This window comes from Eptatretus burgeri, chromosome 1 (genome assembly GCF_056783735.1).
Source record: "Eptatretus burgeri isolate ZD-2024b chromosome 1, Ebu_testis_v1, whole genome shotgun sequence".
NCBI classification, from domain to species: domain Eukaryota; kingdom Metazoa; phylum Chordata; class Myxini; order Myxiniformes; family Myxinidae; genus Eptatretus; species Eptatretus burgeri.
In genome coordinates this window covers 92,592,234-92,617,233 of record NC_140961.1, presented here as the reverse complement: position 1 = coordinate 92,617,233, position 25,000 = coordinate 92,592,234, and the positions used below count along the sequence as shown (strand labels likewise).

General features: G+C 41.7%; 1 protein-coding gene across 1 annotated transcript in view; it reads right to left on the bottom strand.

The window, feature by feature from the left end:
- Positions 1-1,762: 1,762 nt before the first annotated feature.
- LOC147034962 (extracellular calcium-sensing receptor-like) overlaps positions 1,763-25,000 on the bottom strand; it is an 82,515-nt gene continuing 59,277 nt past the window's right edge. Inside the window, exons 8-11 of the mRNA XM_085860696.1 lie at positions 18,759-18,854; positions 18,035-18,158; positions 11,642-12,034; positions 1,763-2,381 (exon numbers count right to left, since the gene is read on the bottom strand). Of these exons, the coding sequence (XP_085716822.1) occupies positions 1,909-2,381; positions 11,642-12,034; positions 18,035-18,158; positions 18,759-18,854 (1,086 nt within the window). The 3' untranslated portion in view covers positions 1,763-1,908. The remainder of the gene's footprint in view (positions 2,382-11,641; positions 12,035-18,034; positions 18,159-18,758; positions 18,855-25,000) is intronic.

The following is a 25,000-nucleotide window of genomic DNA, read 5'->3' as shown; positions in this document are numbered from 1 at the left end:
CATGTTGTTACGTTGGAGGGAGAATGAGATTGATTTTAAGTTGGCATGGTCCACGTGTTTGTGTAGTTTTGAACATTTTCCTGTAATCAGGAACATGTTCGAGTGAAGTTTTGCTGTTCTTATCTATTCTGTGGCAGGGTCTGAGTTTAGTTAAGTAGAAGGTCGAAAAGTGTTGTTTATTTTTGTCCTTCCTGTTAACCAGGTGAGGCACCAGGAAAGGTGAGGAAAAAGAGTGAACTTTTGGATGTGTCTTCAGACCATGTTTGGATTGAAAACCCACTTCTCAAACCCCTCAAAGTCTGAGCTCGATATAATAAGTGTCCGGTGCAGCCGATTACTGTCAAAGCACTTCCAAGAGTGCACTGCCATTAGTGAACTCCAAGGCATCTCGTGATTTGTGCAGGTGGTGCTGGTGATGACATCTGTGGGGTGTTTTCACAAAGGCAGTGATGTGCCTCTTCACTGGTCAGTGCCTTACCATGAGCAAGGACGTTCAGAGTCATGGTCACAGGGGAGGGTATGAAAGAGTCCCACAGGGGAGGTGTATTTGTTGTCCTGAAAAATTACATATAACATGTGCTGTTCGCTCTCTTGTGTCTGGCGGTCCTTCCAGGTATTTTGAGCTTCCTCTTCTCTTTTCTCCAACCGTGAATGCATCCTGCTGTTCTCTGTGCCTCCCGACAAGCTCTGCCACTCTGTTCTCTGCTTTCTTCACCCCACTGGTTGCTGCGCCTTTCTGTTTGGTGAAGCAGGTGTGGGCTAGTGCTTGCTGCTCACATCATCGTGCTGCTCACTACTGTGTTGTGGACTCGAGACTCATTCACAGTGAAACAGTTTGATCCCCGGTATTGTTATCCTTTGAAAATATTACATCTCGCCCCACATTCTTCCTGAAGGATTGGGTGCTCGTGGCACCAAAGGTCCTTCATCTTTTTAGTTATTATCCCCCACCAACCAACGAAGTTGTCGGGGGATATAGAAATGGGTTCCGTCCGTCCGGCCGTACGGCTGTCCGTACGTCCATCACATTTCGTTTCCAGAGCTTAACTAAAAATCCCCTCAAGATATATTTACGAAATTTGGTATACATATCAAGCTGTTGAACTGGTGCCTTTTGATTTTAGAGATTTCCCCCAAAAAAATTTCTGTCACTTTCCATGGAATCAAGTTGGGCATTAAGAAATAATTGATTGAGGTTAACCTTTGTTTCCAGAACATACAGTAGTTGCAAAACTATTAACTATTTCTTCATGAAATTTGGTACACACATCAAGAATAAATTGAACTGTTGCCTTTTGCTACTTGTTTTTCTTGCACCAGTTGTGCATTAATTTTATTTATTTATCTGTCTGCATTCGTTTCCAGCTCTCTCACTTCTCGGGATTTTCTGTATTTGTTGTCCTGACCCTATTTCAATAAAGCTGCTATTCCATAAGAACACGACGTGTAGTGACCTGCCATTGTCATCATTTCGTTGGCATGAAACCATTCCAGTTTTTGATAAATCCCTGTGGGGAGGTGAAATTGGAAAAGTTCACTTTAAGAGACTGATGGATTGGCATTTTCGACCGGGAGACCTGGCAAAAACACATCAACTGCTAGTCGTGATCCCATTTGAATTAGGCCATTTGCAGAGCTGCAATTGTTTTGGCATTGCGAGTCAGTGATAGCATGGCCTGTCGACACGACATTATTTTTTGGCAAGAAAAACAATGTAGGATTACGTGTCAAATAAAAGCATTTATTTACATTCCATGTCACTGAAAAAATTCCAATAATGCATTTCCACGGCAAAAACTACATATACTTGCAGATTTTTCAGAAGTGGTGCAGGATATATAGAAAATCAATTTTGATACAAACTATTCATTTCTATATTTAATCATCACAAAAGCGAAATACAATACATTATGTTGGGAAAAGAATAGTGTAACACTTCGGCATAAAAATGCAGCCCAAATGGCTGTATGTTATAGCAGAGACTGAGAATATCTCAGCAATGATAGTAAACTTGCCTCTCGTGCTGTTATAAGCTGGTAAAAATGCTAAGCTGACTAAGAGACAGGCCATAATACCATAAGTTATGTACTTGACGTCGTTGTTAACTGAAGACAGTTTGGCAGCTTTGATAGCAAGGAAAAGACAAACAAGTATTAGAATCAGCAAATAGACAAAAGCAAAGTAGATCCAGGCATTTGTTAATCCCTGGCATTCCAAGATGATCGAGCCTTGTTGAACACTTGTTTCAAAAATGACTCGTTGACCACCAACAACAACCCAAGTAATGCTGTACATGAGTTGAACAGCAATGTTGAAGAAAATGACAATCCAGCCTTTTAATGGGCTTAATGTGCTTTGCAAACGTTTTTCAATGAGTGGCCCTGAAGTGTTTGCAGAATGAAATAGCATGCACATTGTGCACTTTAGTTCAAATTATAACATCATAAGAATAATTATGAATTATAAGATTCAAGATGTCACTGATTCATCTTCAACGTTCTTCTTTCAGCTTCCCACATGTATGGTAATGCCTCATATTTTTAGGTACAACACTCAAGATCACTCCAAATTTGTCTTTTTAGTGAACTTTGTGGTTTGGTAACAGCATTGTTTCTCATCGTGTGTCAATTCCCGTTTGTTCTTCTGCATTTATTTCATGTTTCTGAATCAAAAATACCTGTGTGGATCTCTAACGTGCAATCTTGTGTGTATGTAGTGCTCACCCATTCAAGCTTTCAACTCCCTTCTCTCGTAATACTCATTCGGCTTTCCTTTACTTATATTCCCATTTTAGCTTGTCGACAACAAAGTCGAGATGAGCTGTTAAAGCTTTCTTCCTTCCTTGCTTACTTCACTTCTTCCTTCCTTCAAGCAGGGGGTCCCTTTACATTAAAAATTTTTTTTCCCGACTCCTCCATGGTAACTCGCTCAACATTTGGTTTTGAAACTCCGCGCGTAATGATTCATGACGTTAATGCACAAAATCTAATGGAGCACTTCCTAAAAATTTCCATTCAGGTGGTGAGATAATTCGGTAATTAACTAAAAAATGTAATCTCTATTTGTATGTCTATCACTTATCTCGAGATTCCATCATCTTACGATATTATGAATTAAAGAAAAAATGATGTTTTGTCTGTTGTTTAATTAAAATCTCTTAATTTAACTTCATAATTACATTTGATCTTAATCATAATTTAATTTACCCTCAAATAATTTTTAACCTCTTAATGTCATTAATGTCCTCTTACTTTGAAGAACGGGAAATAAATGGGGAGGGAGGACAGAGAGTTGGGGTGGGGGAGGAGTGGTGGCACAGAGGGGACAGTCTTTTCAATCTGTTTTTTCGTCCTTTAATGACCTTTTCGACTATTGTTAGGGTGACTATTGTTCGACTACTTTTCACCCTTTAGGACCCTGAAGACTCCAACTAATATTGGAATGTACCCTTTGGACCTTGAGACCCTTATGACGATTAGACCTATTAATACTATTGAAACCTTTTTCAACACTTTAGACTCTCCAAACCTGTTAGACTGCTTTGACCCCTTGACCCTTTAAATCCGTTAGACCATTTAAGACTCTTTACACATTTATGTAATTTAGGACCCTTTAGACCCTTGAGACTCCAACTACCTTTGGAATGTACCTTTTAGACTTTTAGATCCCTTATGATCATTTAAACCCTATGAACCCGTACACACGTGGACCATTTTGACATTCGACTCTTCAGACTCCTTTCGATCTTTTGAGACCTTTTTGATACTTTCAATCACTTTATGGATTAGATGGATAATCAGGAATTCGAACTCCCATAGGCATTTTTAGGTAAAAGTTGGTAACTTGACTTTTTAATCTAATTGATATGTGCTGAATCCCCCAAAAATATGTTACCAGGCTGAAATTTATGTTTGAAGGCACGAAAAATGAAAAACAAAATGGCCGCTATTTTGTTCGGGTAATATTTTGAATTTCTTTTATATCTCATGTCATACCATTGTTTCTTGCCATGCTCGGGAGCACAATGTAGTATTGAAGTAGTTCAGAATACATAGTGGTCATCTACTACCTGACCATCCATATTTAATCACTTGATCTTTAAGAAAAATCTGAAAGAATATTCAATGTTATGGTAATTTTCCGATTATACAGTGTCGATGTTGACTTTTTTCGTGCTATTTCGTTTACCTACACATGATATTTTATTTCATGTTTCAGAACAAAGATGGACCCACTGATTAACTTGAAGAGATCATCCCCTGCGTCACACAACCTGTGTATTATTTGTCAAAAAGATGATAAGGACGAGCTTCGGGATACCAGTGACCAAGGTTTGAAACGCATAGAACTAGTCACCTCCACCAGGAGAAAACTTAGAGACTACAAATACCATGATGCAATCGATCGAATAGAGAATGCTTTCACATCAGGATTTACAAGTTCACTAGTATGGCACAGAAACTGTAATGCACAATATACCGACAATGGCAAAATCGAGAGACTGCAGAATGAATTCCAAAGACAAGGATGCTCAACAGAAGCAAGTACTTCTGCGGATACTGGTAAACATTCCATGCCAGGTCGCAAATCTGTCACGCCGATGGACTGGAATCAGTATCTGTTCTGTCAAACGTCTTCACAGAAACAGAGGATCATTTCTGTAATGACGTTGAAGAAGAGCCAGGAGATTCTGCAGGCTGCAGTATTTGATTGAAATCTGTCTGTTTATCTTGCAGGCGTGAACAATCTCATAGTGGCTGAAGGCAAATATCACTTAGCTTGTTACATTGGTTTCTCAAAGTCAGTAGCTAAAGCTAAAAAAGGTAGCAAAGACATTGATATCGCCATGGCATGGCTGTGCAACGAGTTGCAACATTTCGCAGACAAAGGATGTGTTCCAGAACTATATACAGTTTGGAATTGTTACTGCATATTAGCTGGGGAAGCTAATGTCACCATCCCCCAATCATATGTAAGTCGTCGATCTTCCTTCAAGGAAAGTCTTATTGCCCGTACAGGAGATGTGTTCGACTTCATCGTTTTGCCAGATTGAACAGTGACAAATGACAGATGTCTACTTTTCCCTTCCAAGTACAAGCTTTTACCTTTATCAGAAATGCCTGTTGTGGAATCGGATGATGACTTGTTGAAAATACCTGTATTCAAACCCGAGAGTGATATTTTCATGTCATTGGTGCATGTGGCATTGAAACTCCGTGGAGATATCTTGGCACACCCAGGACATACAGGTTTTGATATCAGTGAAGAGAAGGCTGCAGATTGTGTTCCCGACTAACTGTATATGTTCCTGAGACTGCTGTATGAAGGTCCTTCGGTACTGGACAGCAAACCAGACAGCACCAATGTTATTCCAGTAAGAATCAAGGTGCTCAGTGTTGGTCAAGATATGGTGTTTGGTGTCAGTGGCGGAAAGAAGTGGACAGCAAAACATATTGGACTAGGCAGCACGCTGTATCGGGCAACTACATCAAAGAAACTACTTCAACTTTTCCACAGTGCTGGACCCACCATAAGTAATGAATAAGTTTTGAAGTTAGACACATCTCTTGCCGAAAGTACACTCTAAACTATGCATCCTCAGACTGGTGCTGTCATTCCACCTAACTTGCTGAGCTGAGTGATTCTACACTGGATGGGAAGAAAACCTTTCATGTGACGTAAGCTGCAACATGGCAGAGAGGGCCGGCTCCTGACTTACTGTTAAGCAATCTCAAGCCATCCAATAAAACCAAGCTTGATTTCCCCACAGCTATGGATGAGTTAATTCTTGTCAGCATCATTGAAGGACATGCAGATGTTACATTCCATGAAGCTGTACAGAAAGATTGGTCCACTGTCACCAAGAATAAAAGTGATGCCGCTCTCAGAGCATGAGCAACTGATATGGCCTTTGTCATTGAAAGGCAGGACAAAGCTACCAAACCTGGTTGGAGCACGTTCAATCAAGCCAACAGCTCTGATGTTCATGAAGTGACTACCATAGGTTACATGCCAATTAATACAAGCACCTGTCCATGAACTGGACACACTCAATACTGTTGTTCAGAGATTTATTCATGTATCTTCATCACTTGGACAGAAACATGTTGTGCTGACCGTAGACCAGGCACTGTATTGTGAACCGATGGAATTAAATTGGGCAACTCCACAATACAAGCACATCCTTATCCCATGATTGAAAGGGTTGCATACCTCAATGAACTTTCTAAAAGTTATAGGACAACATATGCAGGCTTCCGGGTTGTCAGAGGTCTGGGTTGAGAGTGGCATTCTGGGTCTCTTACAACATTCTATCAACAGTGGCATTCTATCAACAGAAAAGGCTCTGGAAGGCAAGTCTTACACCAAGGGGATGCATGCACACAAACTCACATTTCAAGCTATGTTTCAGATCCTCCTCCCACAATTACTTGATCACCTTAAGGAATCTGAGAAAGATCTGGGGAATGAAATAAGGACCACGCATGGTGAAGCACTCATCACTCTTCTGGCAACAGGCAGATTTTGTGATGCAATGGCTGAAATCATCACTCATAGAACCACAGACAGTGTGAATTTCACATACTGGTGGAACTATATGGAGATGGTAGTTGTACTGCTGATGTACACTCGTGCTCAACATGATGGCCTTTGGAATCTTCATCTGTACTCCTTCCAGTGCATGGTTCCATTCTTCTTGCGCTATGACCACACAAATTATGCACGGTGGGGTCCCGACTATCCAGCTGAAATGCATCAACTCCCGGGTGAGGTGTGAGAGGAATTTCAGCGAGGAAACTTTGTCGTGAAAGGTTCAGCTCAGACGTTGAATCAGATGAGGCCCGCCAAGAGCCAAGAGTGGATGAATGCTGTTGGTAAAAAGGGTGGTGGCATTGTGGGAATAACAAAAACTTCATCTGCTCTGAGTCGTTGGGCATTGTCATACAACTTGAGGGCCCACATTGCTATGAATACCAGGAGCATGTTCAACCTTTGCAGAGACGATCAACTCATCCACAGTGAATCTACCAACTCTAGAAACCAACGTGACAATGCTGATGAGGCTGCAGTTCTGGCAGTGTTACAGAGATTCCATCTCTTTTCTCTTGACTCATCACCAACAGTTCTCCAAAGCTTAGCAAACAAGGACCTGGCTACAGATGACATCCAACAATCTCTGCTCAATACGAAATCACATGGCACTGATCTTCTTGTATCTTTGGTTTAGGACGAGGAGCATTCCAGGACCTAAATTGCGAGACACACTGCCAAAAAACAAATCCTTGAAATTTGCCAAGTTGTATGAGATTGATAAGGCTTGCAGGGACAAAACAAAGACATTTAAGGTTGACAGAAATATCCTTCAGCGTTTGGCAACGGCGTACGAGGCAAGGAGAAATGTGAATCTTCCCAACATCTTGCAACATGAACTCACGCCCGTGCCTTTACCTTTGGCTCAACTGGATGGATCTCTGAGGTCAGGAGAAAAAGCTGTCCAACAGAAAATATTGATTACTGGTGTATTAGGTCCAGCAACCTTGGAATAGGAAGGACACTCTTGTCTTATCATTGATGGCAATGTTGTCATTCATGCCATTGGAAAGCCACATGGAAATAGTACATTTGGAGAACTTCAGACGTGTTTGTTGAGACCTTGTTTCAAACTGGACGACACTACTCCAGAAACGACATAGTTTTCGACAGATACATTCAGTCATCCATCAAAACAGGAACTAGAGAGAGACGGTCCAAAGACACAAGACCAGTTCGTAGGATCATCGAAGGAAGAGAGGTTCCACTGCCGAAGAGCTGGTCTAGCATCCTAGCTCTATCAGCCAACAAGACCGAGTTGATAATCTTTCTATCCGCTCAGTTGTTAGAGAAAACGCCTTCTGACAAGACCATTGTTGTTGCCGGTGGTTTCACAAGAGACAATGATGTTCAGAGCACCAGCCCAAAAGTGGATGTTGATCTCCTCAAGGCCTGCCATGAAGAGACCGACACCAGAATGATTGTTCAAGCAATACAGTGTCAAGCCGATTGTATCGTGGTGTCAGCATGTGATACTGATGTCCTCGTTCTGTTGCTGGCTCATTATGAGAAGATTCACTGTCATTCTCTGTGGATGAAATCTGGCACCACAAGAAAGCAACAATTCATCCCCGTACACACTATTCACCAAAATTTGAGCAAAGGTATGGTGGATACACTCATCCCCTTCCATGCACTAACCGGATGTGATAGTACTTCATTCTTCGCAGGACATAGCAAGAAATCAGAATGGAAAATATTCGAAAACCAGCATGGGCTTCTGAATGGTATGAATCATCCCACACTTACATTGGAAGGAGAGAAGACTGCGGTGAATTTTGTGTGCAGAATATATAGATTATCCGATGTAGAGAGTACCAACAGTGCCAGAGTCATTCAGTTCAAGAAGGGTCGTCCAGCTGAAGCTCTCCCACTGACAAATGATGCCCTGCACTACCACATACTTCGAGCTCACTATCACTCCTTGGTTTGGAATCAAGCTCAAGTTCTGAAGCCGGTTTTACCTGCTCCTGATGATAGTGGATGGCAAACAGAAGATGGCCAGTTAAGGCCGAAGCTCATGAGTCTTACTCCAGTACCAGTAGCGTGCATTGAGGTGATATCCTGTGGATGCAAGACAGGATGCAGAACAAGCAGATGCAAATGTAGAAAAGCAACCTTGATCTGTACGGGTGCATGCAGTTCCACTGATGGACTGGAACAATGCATGAACAATGCCTGAAAATCACATCTGAAAACGAAGAATATGTTGCTGAATAAATTTCATCCAATCATTGTATTCCTTGAATATACAACTTTATAAATATATAACGCACATCAGTTTATTTTCCCGGGAAGTCAACATTCAATAAACCATACTCTTAGGTTCAAGAAACTTTTTGCATTTTTTATAGTGATCAAATATGGGTGGAGAGGCATACGATGATTACCAGATATTCATAAGTACTTATATACTATTTTGTGTTTACATGCATAGCAACGAACAATGATATGACATCAGATATCTCAAATATCGAAATCACGATCCGATCAAAATAGCGGCCATCTTGATTCGCATTTGTCATGCCTTCAAATGCAAAGTTCAGGCTGGTAACGTATTTTTTGACTCCTCATACCCCAAATAAGTTACAAACTCATGTCACCATCTTTTACCTCAAAATGCCTATGGGAGTCTTAAAAAGAGACTTTTTAGATTTTCCGTCTAGTCTATTAGACCCGAACACCCTTTAGACGCTGTAAACCCTGACTACTTTTGGAATATACCCTTGAGACCCTTTAAACCCAACAAACCTTTAGACCCTTTATGACCCTTAAAACCGCTATAAACCCTTACACCTGTAGACCATTTTGACCTTTAAGCCACTTTATACCTTTAAAGACACTTTAGACCTCTTTCGACCTTTTCACCCCTTTCCACCAATTTAGAGCCATTGTGACCCTTTAAACCCATTTGAAGCAGCTGTTGATTGTGTGGGTAAGGGAAGTGTAATTTATGTCATACCATATACTGTGTTTATTTTCAGAAGGCCTTTGAGAAGGCACCACAAATAAGGCTGTTAGTTAAAGTGAAGGCCTTTGGAGTGGCTGGGAGAGTCGTGATCTGGAGTGAAATTTGAATTACCCATCGGAAGCAATGAGTATCTGTGGGTAGGAGGAAGTCTGCCTGGGAGGATGTAAGTGGTGGGGTACCTCAGAGATCGGGACCGACATCATTATTATTCATAATTTACATCAATAATTTGGGCATTGGGGTTAAGAGTCCGCTTTGCAAATTTGCAGAACACAAAACTTGGAGGCAAGGTCGATAGATATCAGAGAGGGGGTGTTTAAATTCAGGAAAGTCCAAATACTTTCAGTGATTGGGCAAAAGGCTGTTTAACATAAAGTGTGAGATGCAGTTTAACAAAAGAAAATGTAAGGTGCTGGGGATGAGTAAGAAGAATGAAAATAGAGTGCAGCATTGGACTCTTAAATTGATTCTCAGGTCCCATTAGACTAAGCTATGAGTAGAGGATGAAGGAAAACAGGAAAAAACTGAGAAAGGAGAAAAAGACAGACATCAGCATTGGGATGACAATGATGATTAAAGGCACGGAGAAAGACAGCGTGACATGAACATGATGGTGGATGAGGCATGAGTTGAAGAGGAAAGACAGCACGACCTTGATGATGGTGGCTGAGGCATGGGTTGAAGAGGAAAGACAGCGTGACATGAACATGATGGTGGATAAGGCATGAGTTGAAGAGGAAAGACAGCACGACATGAACATGATGGTGGATGAGGCATGGGTTGAAGAGGAAAGACAGTACGACCTAGATGATGGTGGCTGAGGCATGGGTTGAAGAGGAAAGACAGCGTGACATGAACATGATGGTGGATGAGCCACGGGTTTAAGAGTCATCCAGGGAAGGAGAGAAGGGGTGAATGGAAACTGAAATGGAAGAAAGGTTTTTGGAAGCAAGTATATGGAAGATTGAACATTTTAAAAGGTTTAAATTGATTGAGTGAGAAGGGAGGAAGAAATATAATGGCAAAGAGGAATTAAAGTTTGGGATATATTTAATAATTACTTCAGAGTGAATGATCATTAATGACATTAAGTTATACTAATTTGACTTAATTTTTAGAAGGAAGAAAGGAAAAGGGGAAAGCTTTTGAGGCAGGTAGAAAGGGATAGGTTTACCGGGGGCAAAATTGAGCAAGACATGAGTATGGAGGTAGAACCTGTCGAACGCATTGTCAACAGAAAGCGAGATAGACAAGATAAATCTCTTTAAGAATATAAGGTCTTTCTCTAAAAGATTCAATGGTTTATTCTTCTCTGGAAGCGAGTGATTCCTGCTGCACACCTGTCTCTCCTGAACACTATATAATCCTGGACACCATATAAAGAACTTTTGTATTTCACACAAGGAAGCAGAATGACAGTGCCTGTTGCTCTATCAAAGTACTGTAGACATATTGAAAGCATCTGTTCTTTATGCTGCATCTTCTACAGTTTTTGCTCTGTCTTCTGTTATATTCCTTCATCCCTCTCTAGCCCCTCCAGAATACACACCTTCTTTCAACAACTCCCTTCTTATGCAACTACAAAAGTTCAGGCTCAATGCTCATCCTCAATCCTTTATTGTTCTCTTTAGGCTTGTGTGATCTCCTTCCTCAGTCTGTTAAAACCAACGCATCCCTCATGTTCTTCATGTTGGCAGTACACAACCAAATCAGGTCATCCTTTATCTCTACCCTTCATTTTTATACTCTCATGAACACTTCCTTCCCCCTCCTCTATTTTCAGATCGGTACTTTAACTTCTCTCTTGTCGTGATGTTTGTTTGTTCCAAAAGTTTATTCAACATGATGTCCCATTTTCCTTCTCTCAGTGAATATCAGCTTCATCACCTCTCTGTTCCTCGAAACAAGATTGCGAACAAAAAAATAAGTAAATTGATTTGAATGTTTTTGCAAAAATCAACCCCAAAAAGAACTCAACCAAGTTTATGCTGTATATTTCTGTTGCAAAAATCAACCCCAAAAAGAACTCAACCAAGTTTATGCTGTATATTTCTGATGATATATTTCATGAACACTTACCTGAATAATTGAGTACTGTGTTGATAATAATGCTGAGGTCACAGGATATAGAGAGTGCAAGGAAAGTAAAAGCAATGGGGTAACGTATCTTGCACACCAAATCAGTTGGTCGTCCCATAAAAGTGAAAATACTACCAAAGCAGCCCAAGAAGAATAACAGCATGAGCAAAGATATCCGGAAATTTGTGTTTTTATCCACCATAAACAAGGCTCGGTGATGGAACATCACAATACCTATTACAAAACTCAATGTAATCCCAAATAGATTAAAAACCAACAATGTGAGAGCCAGAGGGTCAGAAAAAGACAAGAATTGTTCAGGCATCGGAAAGCATGCATCTCCTTGCTTTGTGGGCCAGAATAAGATGGGGCATGCATGACAATCTTGTGAATCTAAAAGAGACATTCCAAATGCCATAGAGCAATTAAATTGTATATAATCATGGCCATGGTTTTGACACGGTATAACACAATTATTCTTCATAGAATTTTGTGACAAAGGTCCAGGCAGGAAACAAGTATATTCATGCAAATTTATAGTGCATAAAGTTATTCAAAATACAAGTTCAAACAAGAGCAAAGTCGATGGAACTTCATCACAAGTCCCCACACTTCCCACCTAAAGCAAAGTTGAAAGATGGCGAAAAGTTTCAACAAGAATTACCCAATATCAAGTTTTGAGTTAACTTCTTTTTTCGTTTTGATCCATGTGACCCGAAGTCACCACCCCTGAAGCATGAACCAGGAGGACAAATCCAGAAATCGTTCCATATTTCATGCGTTTCCCAATTTTGATAGCATATATACTGTAGTTTCAAAATACAATGATTAAAATTGTGCCCAGAAGTGCATTTTTTGGTATTTGTAATTATGGCCCCAAAAATAAGGACAGGCATGCCTTTGACTTACGCAGTGTGTTCGCCTAGACTTTGGACTGGCCGAAGTCGACCGCGACTCACGTGTTGACTCAAGCAGCAGCCCGCCTCCCATGGACCAGTCTATTGCAGTGACCGATCCATGGTGTGGCCGGGATTGTGGGGACAGGTCCCTCCTACAGGACATGTGGCACGACCACGATGTCCTCAGATGGGATACCCCAAAGACACGGGTCCGACTCCCCTCCCTCAGAATTTCTCCACAGTGCACTGCATGAGGCATGGCCCTCTCAGGGGAGTCTGTTGGGGTCAGTGATGGGCATTCTGCCAACAACCACAGACTACTGACCTGCGTTGGCTGTCTAAAATGAGCTGGAGTGCGGAGGAGGGGGAAGAAGAGAGGACAACGGGCCAGGGCTCTTAAACCCAGACATGGGAGATGCTGAGCTGGTGCAGACTTTTGGAATCACTTCGATCATTGTAATCGCTTCAGGGGTCATGCCAAAAATTATAATTTTCTCGCACATTCTTGTCATGTGGTGATCATAACTACAAAGTTTGATGAATTTCTGCATAACCGTTTAGGAGGAGATAGCATGAAGGATGGACAGATGGACAGACGGATGGAGCCGATTACAATATTCCCGTTTTCATCAAAAAGCATGAAATTTGTAGAACTTGCTCGTCACTTAGAAGTTGTGGATTATGATGTGTAAATAAAGGAGAGAAAAGTCTGAATTAATGCAATGTAATTCCAGGCGAAAAGGCAACAAAAGGTGAAAAATTTGAAAAGGAGTGTGGACTTTGTAAAGGCACTGTGTAGTAGGTGTGTGTGTGTGTGTGTGTGTGTGTGTGTGTGTGTGTGTGTGTGTGTGTGTGTGTGTGTGTGTGTGTGTGTGTGTGTGTGTGTGTGTTGTTATGTCTGGCTTTCTTCTTGGGATTACGTTGCAGTCCTTGGTCTTTATTTTGATTTAATTTGTCACATCAAGATTTGTCTTGCACCCTGGATATTGATGACTCCTGGGAATTCTTATGCAAAGACTCTGTCTCTCTCTGTCTCTGTCTCTGTCTCTCTCTAGAACGGGATTATCCCATCTCATCTGCTGTTATCATGTCCATATTCTCACACCTGATACACTTAATCCTGTGGTGAGGTAATTGCCACACATGCGTGAAGCAAAAAGTGGGGTTTTGCAATCGGTTGTGTACGTATGTACATACATGTCCGCATTTTGGTAACAGTGTACATAGAAAACTGTTCAACGGAGGAAATTGAAACTTTACCACATGTTACATGAGCATTTGATGCAGCACATATTACTTGGATGATGGACATCCCCTCAGAACTTACATGGTGAATGAAACAAAGACTAATCCTCAGAGGCAAAAATAACTTCCTTGAGTTATACATTGCAATCATTGTAATTGCTTTAGTCTTTATTGGGCTTGTCTGGTGAGCAGGAGGAGGAAGAGGAAGAGGAAGAGGAAGAGGAAGAGGAAGAGGAAGAGGAAGAGGAAGAGGAAGAGGAAGAGGAAGAGGAAGAGGAAGAGGAAGAGGAAGAGGAAGAGGAAGAGGAAGAGGAAGAGGAAGAGGAAGAGGAAGAGGAAGATTGGCATTTTCATGATCTTCCGAATTATACTTCAGTGATTTATTCTGGCGTCTTTATCAAACTTGGGAGTTATGAAAACACTCGAGAACGAGAATATAAGCTCCTTTGTAAAGGCCAATGAATGTTTTCTCTCCTCTTCCTCCAACCACCTTTTTATTTTTTAGCTCACCTGGACTTTAGTCAAGTGAGCTTATGCAATCAAGCAGCGTCCATTGGTGAGTGTGTTAGTGAGTCAGTAAGTTAGTCAGTTCGTAAACACTTCAGTCATTATTAGTTATAGTACTGCAGCATAGCAAACCAATTGTTCGACTCTTCATAAAAGCACCAAAATTGGTACATATGTTGACTAATGTATTCTGAACAATTCTGGATATGGAGCCACTCGAGATTTTGCCTTGGTCAGCTTTGGCGGCCATTTTCCAAAATGGATGCCATTCTACTTTAACAACATGGGATATCTGTCATTGTTATTCTCTTTGTAGGTTTATGCCAAGCAGATTGGACAAGAACAGTTTCAGGCATACTCAAAGGATTGCCTCATCGACAGAACCAAGACTATTGACGAACCTATAAAGAGGAACAAACTCCCCCTCTTCGGAACAGACAGAAGACCAAAAGCACTCAAAGGAAAGGAAGCATCTGTGAAGAATGATATGGCCTTATTTGCAAGGCTCTACTTAAGCTGCCAGAACCGCGATGGGAACATGGACGAGTTCTTCCGTCATGAAAATCAAGCATGCCCTCCCGCGTTATCTGATGCAGGTAAGCTACACCTGGGTAGCAAAAGCGACTTGCTGGTGTGCCTTGAAGGCATTGCTGAAGCTCAGTCTGATGCACCTGCTGTCACTTCTGTTGTCCTTGACGGCGCCGTCATCATGCAGATGTTGAAGCCTGGCACTGCCAAGACATTTGAAGAATATGCCCACCAAGTCTTCATCCCATACGTCGAGGGGCAGCTGCGTCGTGCCTCACGTCTCGACCTCATTTGGGATAGCTACAAAGATGGCTCCTTGAAGACGACGACAAGGGAGAAACGAGGAAAAGGGGTGCGACGGTGCGTGGTGAGCACCACAGCCATACCAGGAAACTGGCAGAGTTTCCTACATGTCGAAGCAAACAAGGTGGAGCTCTTCACCTTCCTGTCCGATGTGCTGGTGCAGTTCTTCCATGACGAGGCAAAGGAGCTGGTAGTCACTGATGGTGAAGCAGTCATCTGCCTTCCAAGGCAGGAAGATGAAAGCTCTCTGGCTCCATGCGGTCAAGAAGAGGCGGACACTCGCATCATGCTACATGTGGCCCATGCTGCAGAACATGACCACCGTCGGATTCAAGTTCGAACCGTAGACACCGACGTCTTCGTCTTGGTGGTGATGGTAGCCCAGGCACTCCCATGCGTGGATGAACTCTGGATTGTCTTTGGGATTGGCAATAACTACCGCTACATCCCTGCCCATGAAATAGCTGTCTCCCTCGGTCCAGAGAAGGCACGTGCCCTCCCTGTCTTCCACGCCATGACCGGATGTGATATGGTATCAGCATTCGTGGGGCATAGGAAGAAATCTGCCTGGGCCACATGGAACTCGTTTCCAGAACTGACATTCTCTTGTGACCCTGACCACCACGCCAGTCAACATCCAGGATGACACAATGCACTGCAATGAAAGGTTTGTGGTGCTCCTCTATGACTGCACCAGTCCATATACGGACGTCAACGAGGCCAGAAAGAAACTCTTAGCCAAGAGGAACTCTGTTCAGCGCATCCCACCTACCTACGATGCTTTGGAACAGCATCTGAAGAGATCAGTCTTCCAGGGTGGCTATGTCTGGGGGCAGGTCTTGGTCCCTCAACCCGTGCTTCCATCACCAACAAGCTGGGGCTGGCGGCAAACAGAGGATGGGTCCAACGAACCGCTCTGGACCACACTCCCTGAGGCTTCAAAAGCTGCTTCGAGCTGGTGTCGTGCGGCTGCAAAAAAGGCTGTAGAAACCGCTGCAAATGCAAGAAGGCTAATCTGCAATGCACTGGACTGTGTGCTTGTGAAGAAAGAATGCCAGTAGACAGACGCAGTAGACACAGACTGAGATATCGGCCGAGCTTAGAATGTGCAAATGCAAAATCGCATTGCTTGTAAAAGTGTTGACTTCTTGATCCAGAGCCAGTACACTTGAGCTCAGAAACTCATATTGTACGAGACTGATGTATACGTGTACCATGTGTCCTGGTAGAATGGTAGTAGACAGTAGACCGTAGCCACTTCAAAGTGAAGTGTGCAATAATTTGACTACATTTTCTGAGTTTGTCATTATCACGATTATCAGTTCCCTTTTCAAAATAGAGTAAAGTATGTAATCTATAATGCAATTTTTGTTGATTCCAAACCCATTGAATGTGACGAATATCATTTGACTCTTGTTCTCCAGGCAATAATGGGTACTTTTCAGCGTAAAGTTTCAGGAGAGCAGCAATTTACAAATCAAATAATGGCTTTTTTCCCCGAAAATACCGGCTCAATATTTGAATACGCCTTTTCATGGTCATTTTACTGAATTTTACACTTTCCTTATATCTACCACCAATACAATAAGAAAATAAGAGCATATAGCCAATTTCGCTAAAATAGAATGGCGGCCATTTTGGAAAATGGTCGCCGAAGCTGACCAAGGCACAATCCGGGTCGCTCCATATCTTGAATTGTTCGGAATACATTATTCTACATGTGTACCAATTTTGGTGCTTTTATAAAAATTTGAACAATTGATCCAAAATATCAGACTACGGTGCAGGACTATTATGCCTGGTGTTGGCTTAATGATTATCATGGTGGGCTTTGGATCCCAGGGTCCTGAGTTCAAATCCTGCTCAGCTGTTGAATTAATACCAGCTGGGGTTAACTCGACCTATCATCCTTCTGAGGTCAGCAAAATGAGCGCCAGCATGCAGGTATCCTGTGTCGGAGTAGCAACCCATCCAGGATTATACCTAATAGCCAAGGAGACTGCTTAGGCAGCACCAATGCTCTGCACAGAGTATGGTCCCAATCTCCTCCTCCATTATTACTTGAACCAAACACACGATTTTGATGAAACTTGGCCACTAGCTTCATATCTGATGTGCAACGAATTTTTATTGACATCAAAATCTGTGCTCATTAAGGAGGTCGAAGGGAAATTTTTTGAACCACCCCCCCCCCAAATAAATAAATAAATAGGTATTTGCTATCTTCTCCGAAACTACACACATGACTTCAATGAAACTTGACCACAACCTTCATCATCAGTGATGTACCAAAGTTTGTTCATGGCATTAAAAAATTCAGGGTCTAAGGGGGTGAGCAGGGGGCTTGAGTGACTGCTTTTCCCTTTCCAGGTGAGCTTCAGGACAGGCGGACCTAGTTTTTTCTCTTTGCCGTTTCATCACTGGTTTTACCTTACTCTTCTTTTAGCCCCATTCTTATCATGTGTAAGCTTGTATGAGTGCAGTACCCCACTTTCTCATCCACATTGACCACCATCCATTTAATCTCATCTTCCCCGATCCCATTCTTCCTCTAAGTGTCATTTAGTTCTATTCATCCACTCTGCTTTTGGGTATATTTCCCTACTTTTTAATGTGTTTTTTCTGTTCTCTTTTGTTCTGCACTGTTCTTGCTCTTCCATGAGCTTCACTTTTGTGTACAAAAGTGTTCTGAGGTGATCTTCATAAACATTGCTGAATGAAGCATTTGATTCAACATTATTATTTTTTTAAACCTGCCATCAAAGATGTCACTCTCCAGTTCATTATGTTATCCCAGCATCACATTAAGTGTGTTAATGTTGTCAAACTATACAGTAATTATGTCGTGGAAAAAGCCACAGGGAAGGAGGAAGATGGTGGTGCATATAGATGTTTTGAGGGATCTACATACTCGTAGTGTTAGAGTACATTCCAAGACCACAGGGAATGCAGTCAAAACAGCAGAAGGGCTGCCCAATCTGCGATATCTTGCGTGATCCTGGAGGACATGGATTGCTGCACAGAGAATGTGGCACCTGTAATGAAAAATTTTTTTTTCTCTGTAGAAATAAGTGATTTAAAATATTATCCCATATACTCATAAAACCAAAATATATATATATATATATATATATATATATATATATATATATATATATATATATATATATATATATATATATATATATACATATATACATATATACATATATATACATATATACATATATACATACATATACATATATACATATATACATACATATATATATATATATATATATATATATATATATATATATATATATATATATATATATATATATATATATATATATATATACTTTACCAAAACTAGTGAGGGACCCCATGAAAGGGAAATTTGTAAATAGTGAATGTGGATATTTGTTGATGCACACCAGGTTTTTGATGATGACATATCAATGACTGTTGTTGGGGGTGGTACACAGAGGGGCATTTCCCCTCCCCCAAATTATTTTTGCCCTTCCCTCACTGCGGACACCCTCCCCACAAATTTTCTAAGAATTATAGAAATTTGCAAAGGTGATAAATAGTCGTGTCAGAGGCTCACAAATGTGATATTCCTAACCCCTTAATGGTGCCAAAAGGAATACCAGAATACACAAGAGGTACAAAGGGGCAGGCGAGAGCTTGTAAAAGCATGAGTTGGTTGTGGTCCCACGACGTAGAAGAGACTGCAGCAACTCAGCCTGCGAAGACAAGGAGTGATGCAAGTGAGCAGTGACAAAAGAGTCGAGGGATGTAAGAGAGGAGTGATGAGAGAGATGAGCGAAGTAAGTGAGGAGTGATTTAAGAGATGCAATATGGTGCAGATTCAGAAGCAATCATCCCCAGAGGTCAGGATGGGTGCATATCCTCTCCTGTGCAGCGCCAATCACACCCCCTTTGTATCTTCTGCACCATTTCGATCCTCCCAGCATTTGAGATCACCTCTCCAAGTTGCGGGTACAGTCATTGGCTGCCCGCCGGTGTGGGTGGCATCTTACTCACGCCGTCACACCCCATGGGGCATGTCCCTTAAAATAAAAGTCTTCTACCCCTTCCAGGCTTCGACAGCGCATTTTTCGACCATGGGCTACATGCACATGTTAAAAGTTCATAATGGTGGCAAAGTGCTTTCTTCATGCCATTTTCGTAAAACCTCCATAAAGGCCTCGCCTTTCAAACAGCAAGATATACGCTCCACAATCTTACCCTGATTATCTTAAAGGTAAATACTCACTGCGCCCATGGTGACCTATTGCATACAACTAAGCCTAACAGGTCCTTGTTACCTGGCAATCTAACCTACTCAAAACACACGGTCCATGTTACTCTTACCCCAGTCTAGCTATGGACCCCACACCCCTTTCCACATAACAATACAATTTCTACTCACCATTTATGAGGTGGATTGAAGAACAGTTGGAATAAACCTTGACGAGTAAAAATTCCACTTCAAGGTCAGAATAAAAACCTCTCTACTCAGGAATCACGACATGAAGCAAACGGCGAGCAATATTGAGAAAACTAAATAACTCGAAAAAGTTCATAATAAAAAAAATCCGAGGCTTCAGAGACAAACTCCTCAGGGAGGATGTGCGATGTCCGTGAGTAAAATAAGAATACTTCTTGCGAGCACAAGTATGGTTAAAAATTCTAGTGATAATGTAAAATTCACAACAAGGTCACTAAGGAGACATCCGGGGTAAATTGATACTTTGCTGGGTGCAACTCCAATTTGGTATGAACTGGAGTTGAGCTCCCCACGAGTGTGTGAGTCTTTCCATCCTATTCACACCGTCCTTTCATTCTAACAGACGGTGACCTGACTAGGTTTTGTTTTTTTCCAGGTAATGGTTACAAATGGTGACTACAAATTTTACAGGTAATGTGATTGTACTGTCGTTCCTAATGCAAGTTAATCAGCACAGCCAACTAGATCCGACTTAACTGCAGTTTGAATACCAAGCATGACAAGAGGTAGAGCTTCAGTCCAGTTAGGATTGGCATGGGCCTTCGGTGAAACTTTCAGCTGGTAGTGAAAGCACTACACTAGTCCATTAGACAAGCCTGGTGTTGGCTTAGTGGTAATTGTGGTGGCTTGGGATCCTTGGGTCCTGAGTGGTGCTGAGTTCAAGCCCCGTTGGCCGCTGAATTAATTTACACCAGGAGGTTGACCTCAGCCTCTCATCCTTCTGAGGTCGGCAAAATTAGTACCAGTGTACTTTTAAGGGGGACACTACATCAACGGGAGAGAGAGAGAGAGAGAGAGAGAGAGAGAGAGAGAGAGAGAGAGAGAGAGAGAGAGAGAGAGAGAGAGAGAGAGAGAGAGAGAGAGAGAGAGAGAGAGAGAGAGAGAGAGAGAGAGAGAGAGAGAGAGAGAGAGAGAGAGAGAGAGAGAGAGAGAGAGAGAGAGAGAGAGAGAGAGAGAGAGAGAGAGAGAGAGAGAGAGAGAGAGAGAGAGAGAGAGAGAGAGAGAGAGAGAGAGAGAGAGAGAGAGAGAGAGAGAGAGAGAGAGAGAGAGAGAGAGAGAGAGAGAGAGAGAGAGAGAGAGAGAGAGAGAGAGAGAGAGAGAGAGAGAGAGAGAGAGAGAGAGAGAGAGAGAGAGAGAGAGAGAGAGAGAGAGAGAGAGAGAGAGAGAGAGAGAGAGAGAGAGAGAGAGAGAGAGAGAGAGAGAGAGAGAGAGAGAGAGAGAGAGAGAGAGAGAGAGAGAGAGAGAGAGAGAGAGAGAGAGAGAGAGAGAGAGAGAGAGAGAGAGAGAGAGAGAGAGAGAGAGAGAGAGAGAGAGAGAGAGAGAGAGAGAGAGAGAGAGAGAGAGAGAGAGAGAGAGAGAGAGAGAGAGAGAGAGAGAGAGAGAGAGAGAGAGAGAGAGAGAGAGAGAGAGAGAGAGAGAGAGAGAGAGAGAGAGAGAGAGAGAGAGAGAGAGAGAGAGAGAGAGAGAGAGAGAGAGAGAGAGAGAGAGAGAGAGAGAGAGAGAGAGAGAGAGAGAGAGAGAGAGAGAGAGAGAGAGAGAGAGAGAGAGAGAGAGAGAGAGAGAGAGAGAGAGAGAGAGAGAGAGAGAGAGAGAGAGAGAGAGAGAGAGAGAGAGAGAGAGAGAGAGAGAGAGAGAGAGAGAGAGAGAGAGAGAGAGAGAGAGAGAGAGAGAGAGAGAGAGAGAGAGAGAGAGAGAGAGAGAGAGAGAGAGAGAGAGAGAGAGAGAGAGAGAGAGAGAGAGAGAGAGAGAGAGAGAGAGAGAGAGAGAGAGAGAGAGAGAGAGAGAGAGAGAGAGAGAGAGAGAGAGAGAGAGAGAGAGAGAGAGAGAGAGAGAGAGAGAGAGAGAGAGAGATATCCATTAGACGAAGTGTGGTATGAAGTAGTTCAAATCCTCTTACATCCGAGAAGGTCCATGAGTGTGTGGAAGAGTGATGACTTAAACTGGCGACCCCAGTCAGTGGTAATATTTGATGATATTTCAAACATGGCCACCCAATGTAAAATAAAGGCACGGCCGAGAAATAGAATAAATTGCATTGTCTCCTTCCAAGCCAGGCCAAAGTGTGTGGGAAAAAAAAACAACTCAGAATGAAAAACGATGATTGGTCAGTAACAAGCTCAAATGAGCTAAGATCCTCGTCCTCTTAATGATGACATCATAAAACGAATAGGACGTCATTGTGATGTATCAGGTTTGTGATAAATTATCTGTGCTAATGCCCGGCTTGATTCCCGCAAACAAAATTCAAACAGCTTGCCTAGTTTCGGAGATAATGGTATAAGCTATTTCCATTAGCGGCGATATTATGATGTCAACTTTTTTTCTAGGAATAATTTCCAAAATCGGAGATGGTTACTGCCTGTGCGTGGGCTTTCTGCATATACATGGCAAGTTTCACGAAGATCCAATGAAAACTCTGGGTTGTGAAACAAAAAATGTCCAAAAATAGGAATGACGTCATAAAAATTGATATGACGTCATAGTGATGTATCATATGTGCGGTAATTCATCTCTGCTAATGCCCTGTTCGATTCCCGCAAAGAGAATTCAAAAAGCCTGCCTAGTTTCGGAGATATTTTTTTTGGCGATTTCCATTAGCGAAGATATTTTGACGTCATAACTTTTTTTTTCCTCGGAGGAATTTTCAAAATTGGAGATGGTTACTGTCTGTGCAGGGAATTTTTACATATATATATGCCAAGTTTCAGGAAGTTTCGATGAAAACTGTAGGCTGTGAAACAAAAAAGTCCACAAGAAGAAGATGAAGAACAACAACGTGAGTAAGACTTAGAGATCCTCCACGGGATCTAAAAACGGTAAACCGATGCTTCTTGGTAAAACAGACACATGACAATTGGAATGGTGTACCAGGTGGGAGGAGATACCACAGAGGAATAGTTTGTTTCTTTTTCAAGTGTTGTAAATAAAATGTGGAAAGCATTTCATAACCGTGTAATTCCACCCGCCATATCATGTACTAGCAGAGGTACCTGCACAATTTGATGGCGACACGCAATTCAAAATAACTGCCCAAAATAATAACTGCGCAATTGCTGCAGCGAAATTCAAAACACCTCACTGAACTGGAAAATGTGGGTAACGCAAGACTGCACAATGGATTGCACACGGCGGGACTTGTCATACCCTCTCCCACCTGAGGTGGTGCTGAATACGATATCCATAAAAATATAAAACCGAAATAATTCACGATTTTTTTTGATCATGAAGTGAAAAAAATAAAATTAAATGAAAATAAAATAGTTTAAAATTATCATTTTTGTTCAATTATTCATTAAAAAATAAGCCTGGTGTTGGCTGAACAGGAGGGTTTTTTTGGAAACATTGTCGAGGCTTGCATGAGAACTAACACACAATGAACAGCAAGGGGGCATGAGACAAGAGGGGCGGGAGTGGAAGGACAAAACTGTGGGGAACAGACATCAGGAGATCTGTGGAAGGAAGAGGGATTGGATGGGGAACATGGGGTACACAAGATGTAAATTACAGGGGCTTTCAGGAAGGAAACAAGGGAATTTGAAGGAGGTGCGATTGGGTGGATTAAGGGGTGAAGAAAAGATCGAAATTTTGTATGGGGGAAGACAAGAGGAGGTGGTGAACAGCTGTTTTGAAGGCCTGGAGGGAAGAATGGGATTGAGAGAGTGTGGGAGTTTATTCCAAAGGTGGGGAAAAAGAGGGATGAAAGAATGAAGGTGAGCAGTGATTCGTGATTCTGGTAGTTTTTCCAGAAGGGGGTTGTTTTATATATATATATTTTTTTTATATTTATATTTAAAATTTTATATATATATTGTTTTATATATATATATTTTATATATATTATATTTATATATATATATATATAGAAGGGGGTTGTTGTTCCTCTTTCGGCTGCTCCCGTTCGGGGTCGCCCCAGCGGATCATCCGTTATGATCCGCATAATGATTCGGCACAGGTTTTACACCGGATGCCCTTCCTGACGCAACCTTGGTCGCCTCTTACGACACAGGGATATGGTACACCTATTCTAACCGGGGCATACACCGGGCGCAGTACACTGGTACTCACTTCGCCGACCTCTGAAGGATGACAGGCTGAGTCAACCTCCTGGTGTGTATTAATTCAATCGGCCAATGGGGCTTGAACTCAGGACCTTTTGGATTCCAAGCCACTAACCTTTAGGTTGGATACTTTTTGAACACACCTCATGTATGTGTATATATGTATATATATATATATATATATATATATATATATATATATATATATATATATATATATATATACATATACATATATACATATATATATATATATATATATATACATATATATATATATATATATATATACATATACATATATATATATATATATATATATATATATATATATATATATACATATATATATATATATATATATATATATATATATATATATACATATATATATATATACATATATATATACATACATATATATATATATATACATATATATATATATATATATATATATATATATATACATACATATATATATATACATATATATATATATACATATATATATATATACATATATATATATATATATATATATATATATATATATATATATATATATATATACATACATATTGTTGTGGTTACTAGATTCGCAAACCACCATTCAGGTCCCTTAGGTGAGGTATCTCGGTAAGTGCATGTGTAGTTAGGCCCAAACCCGTTGTCTAGTGGGAATACATGTCATTTATACGTGCTGCGACTCTTCAGGATAGCTGTTTTTCTTTACCATCTTTATTTTGGACCAATCGCCACCATCACAACCACAACAACAACCACCAACCACAACGTCGCTTCACCACAACCGCCATGACCTTTACCGTCGCAACTCCGCCACCATCGCATCACCGGCTATCTCGCGCCACTCATGGGCACCGATGCTGGACTGTGGGGCGCACGTTGAACAGCGTGTACAAAATCACGGATTTTCTGCTTCAAAAACGGATCCAAAACGACACACGCCCACTTTTTGCCGTCCAATCGGTGAGCGAGGGCGAATTGGCCCTCGCCCCCAGGGCGATCGGGATATATGCAAATTTGTGGATCAAAAAGCCTTCACGCCCACTTTTTCTCGGGCCAATGGGGAGCGAGTTGAAAGGTCAAAGGGAGGGGGGGCAAGTTACGGGGGATAAAAGGACGGTGTTCGTGGCCAGACAAAGGAGTCGTGGGAAAGTCGGAGCGAAAGAGTCAGCAGAACGAGAACGAGGGGTCGGAGAGTCGCAAGAGGGAACGAGAGAAGGAGTAGTAAAGGTCGGAACGAGGCGAAGGAGTCGGAACAGAGAGTCAAGACTTCGCTGGGCGTGTGGAGCTGCTC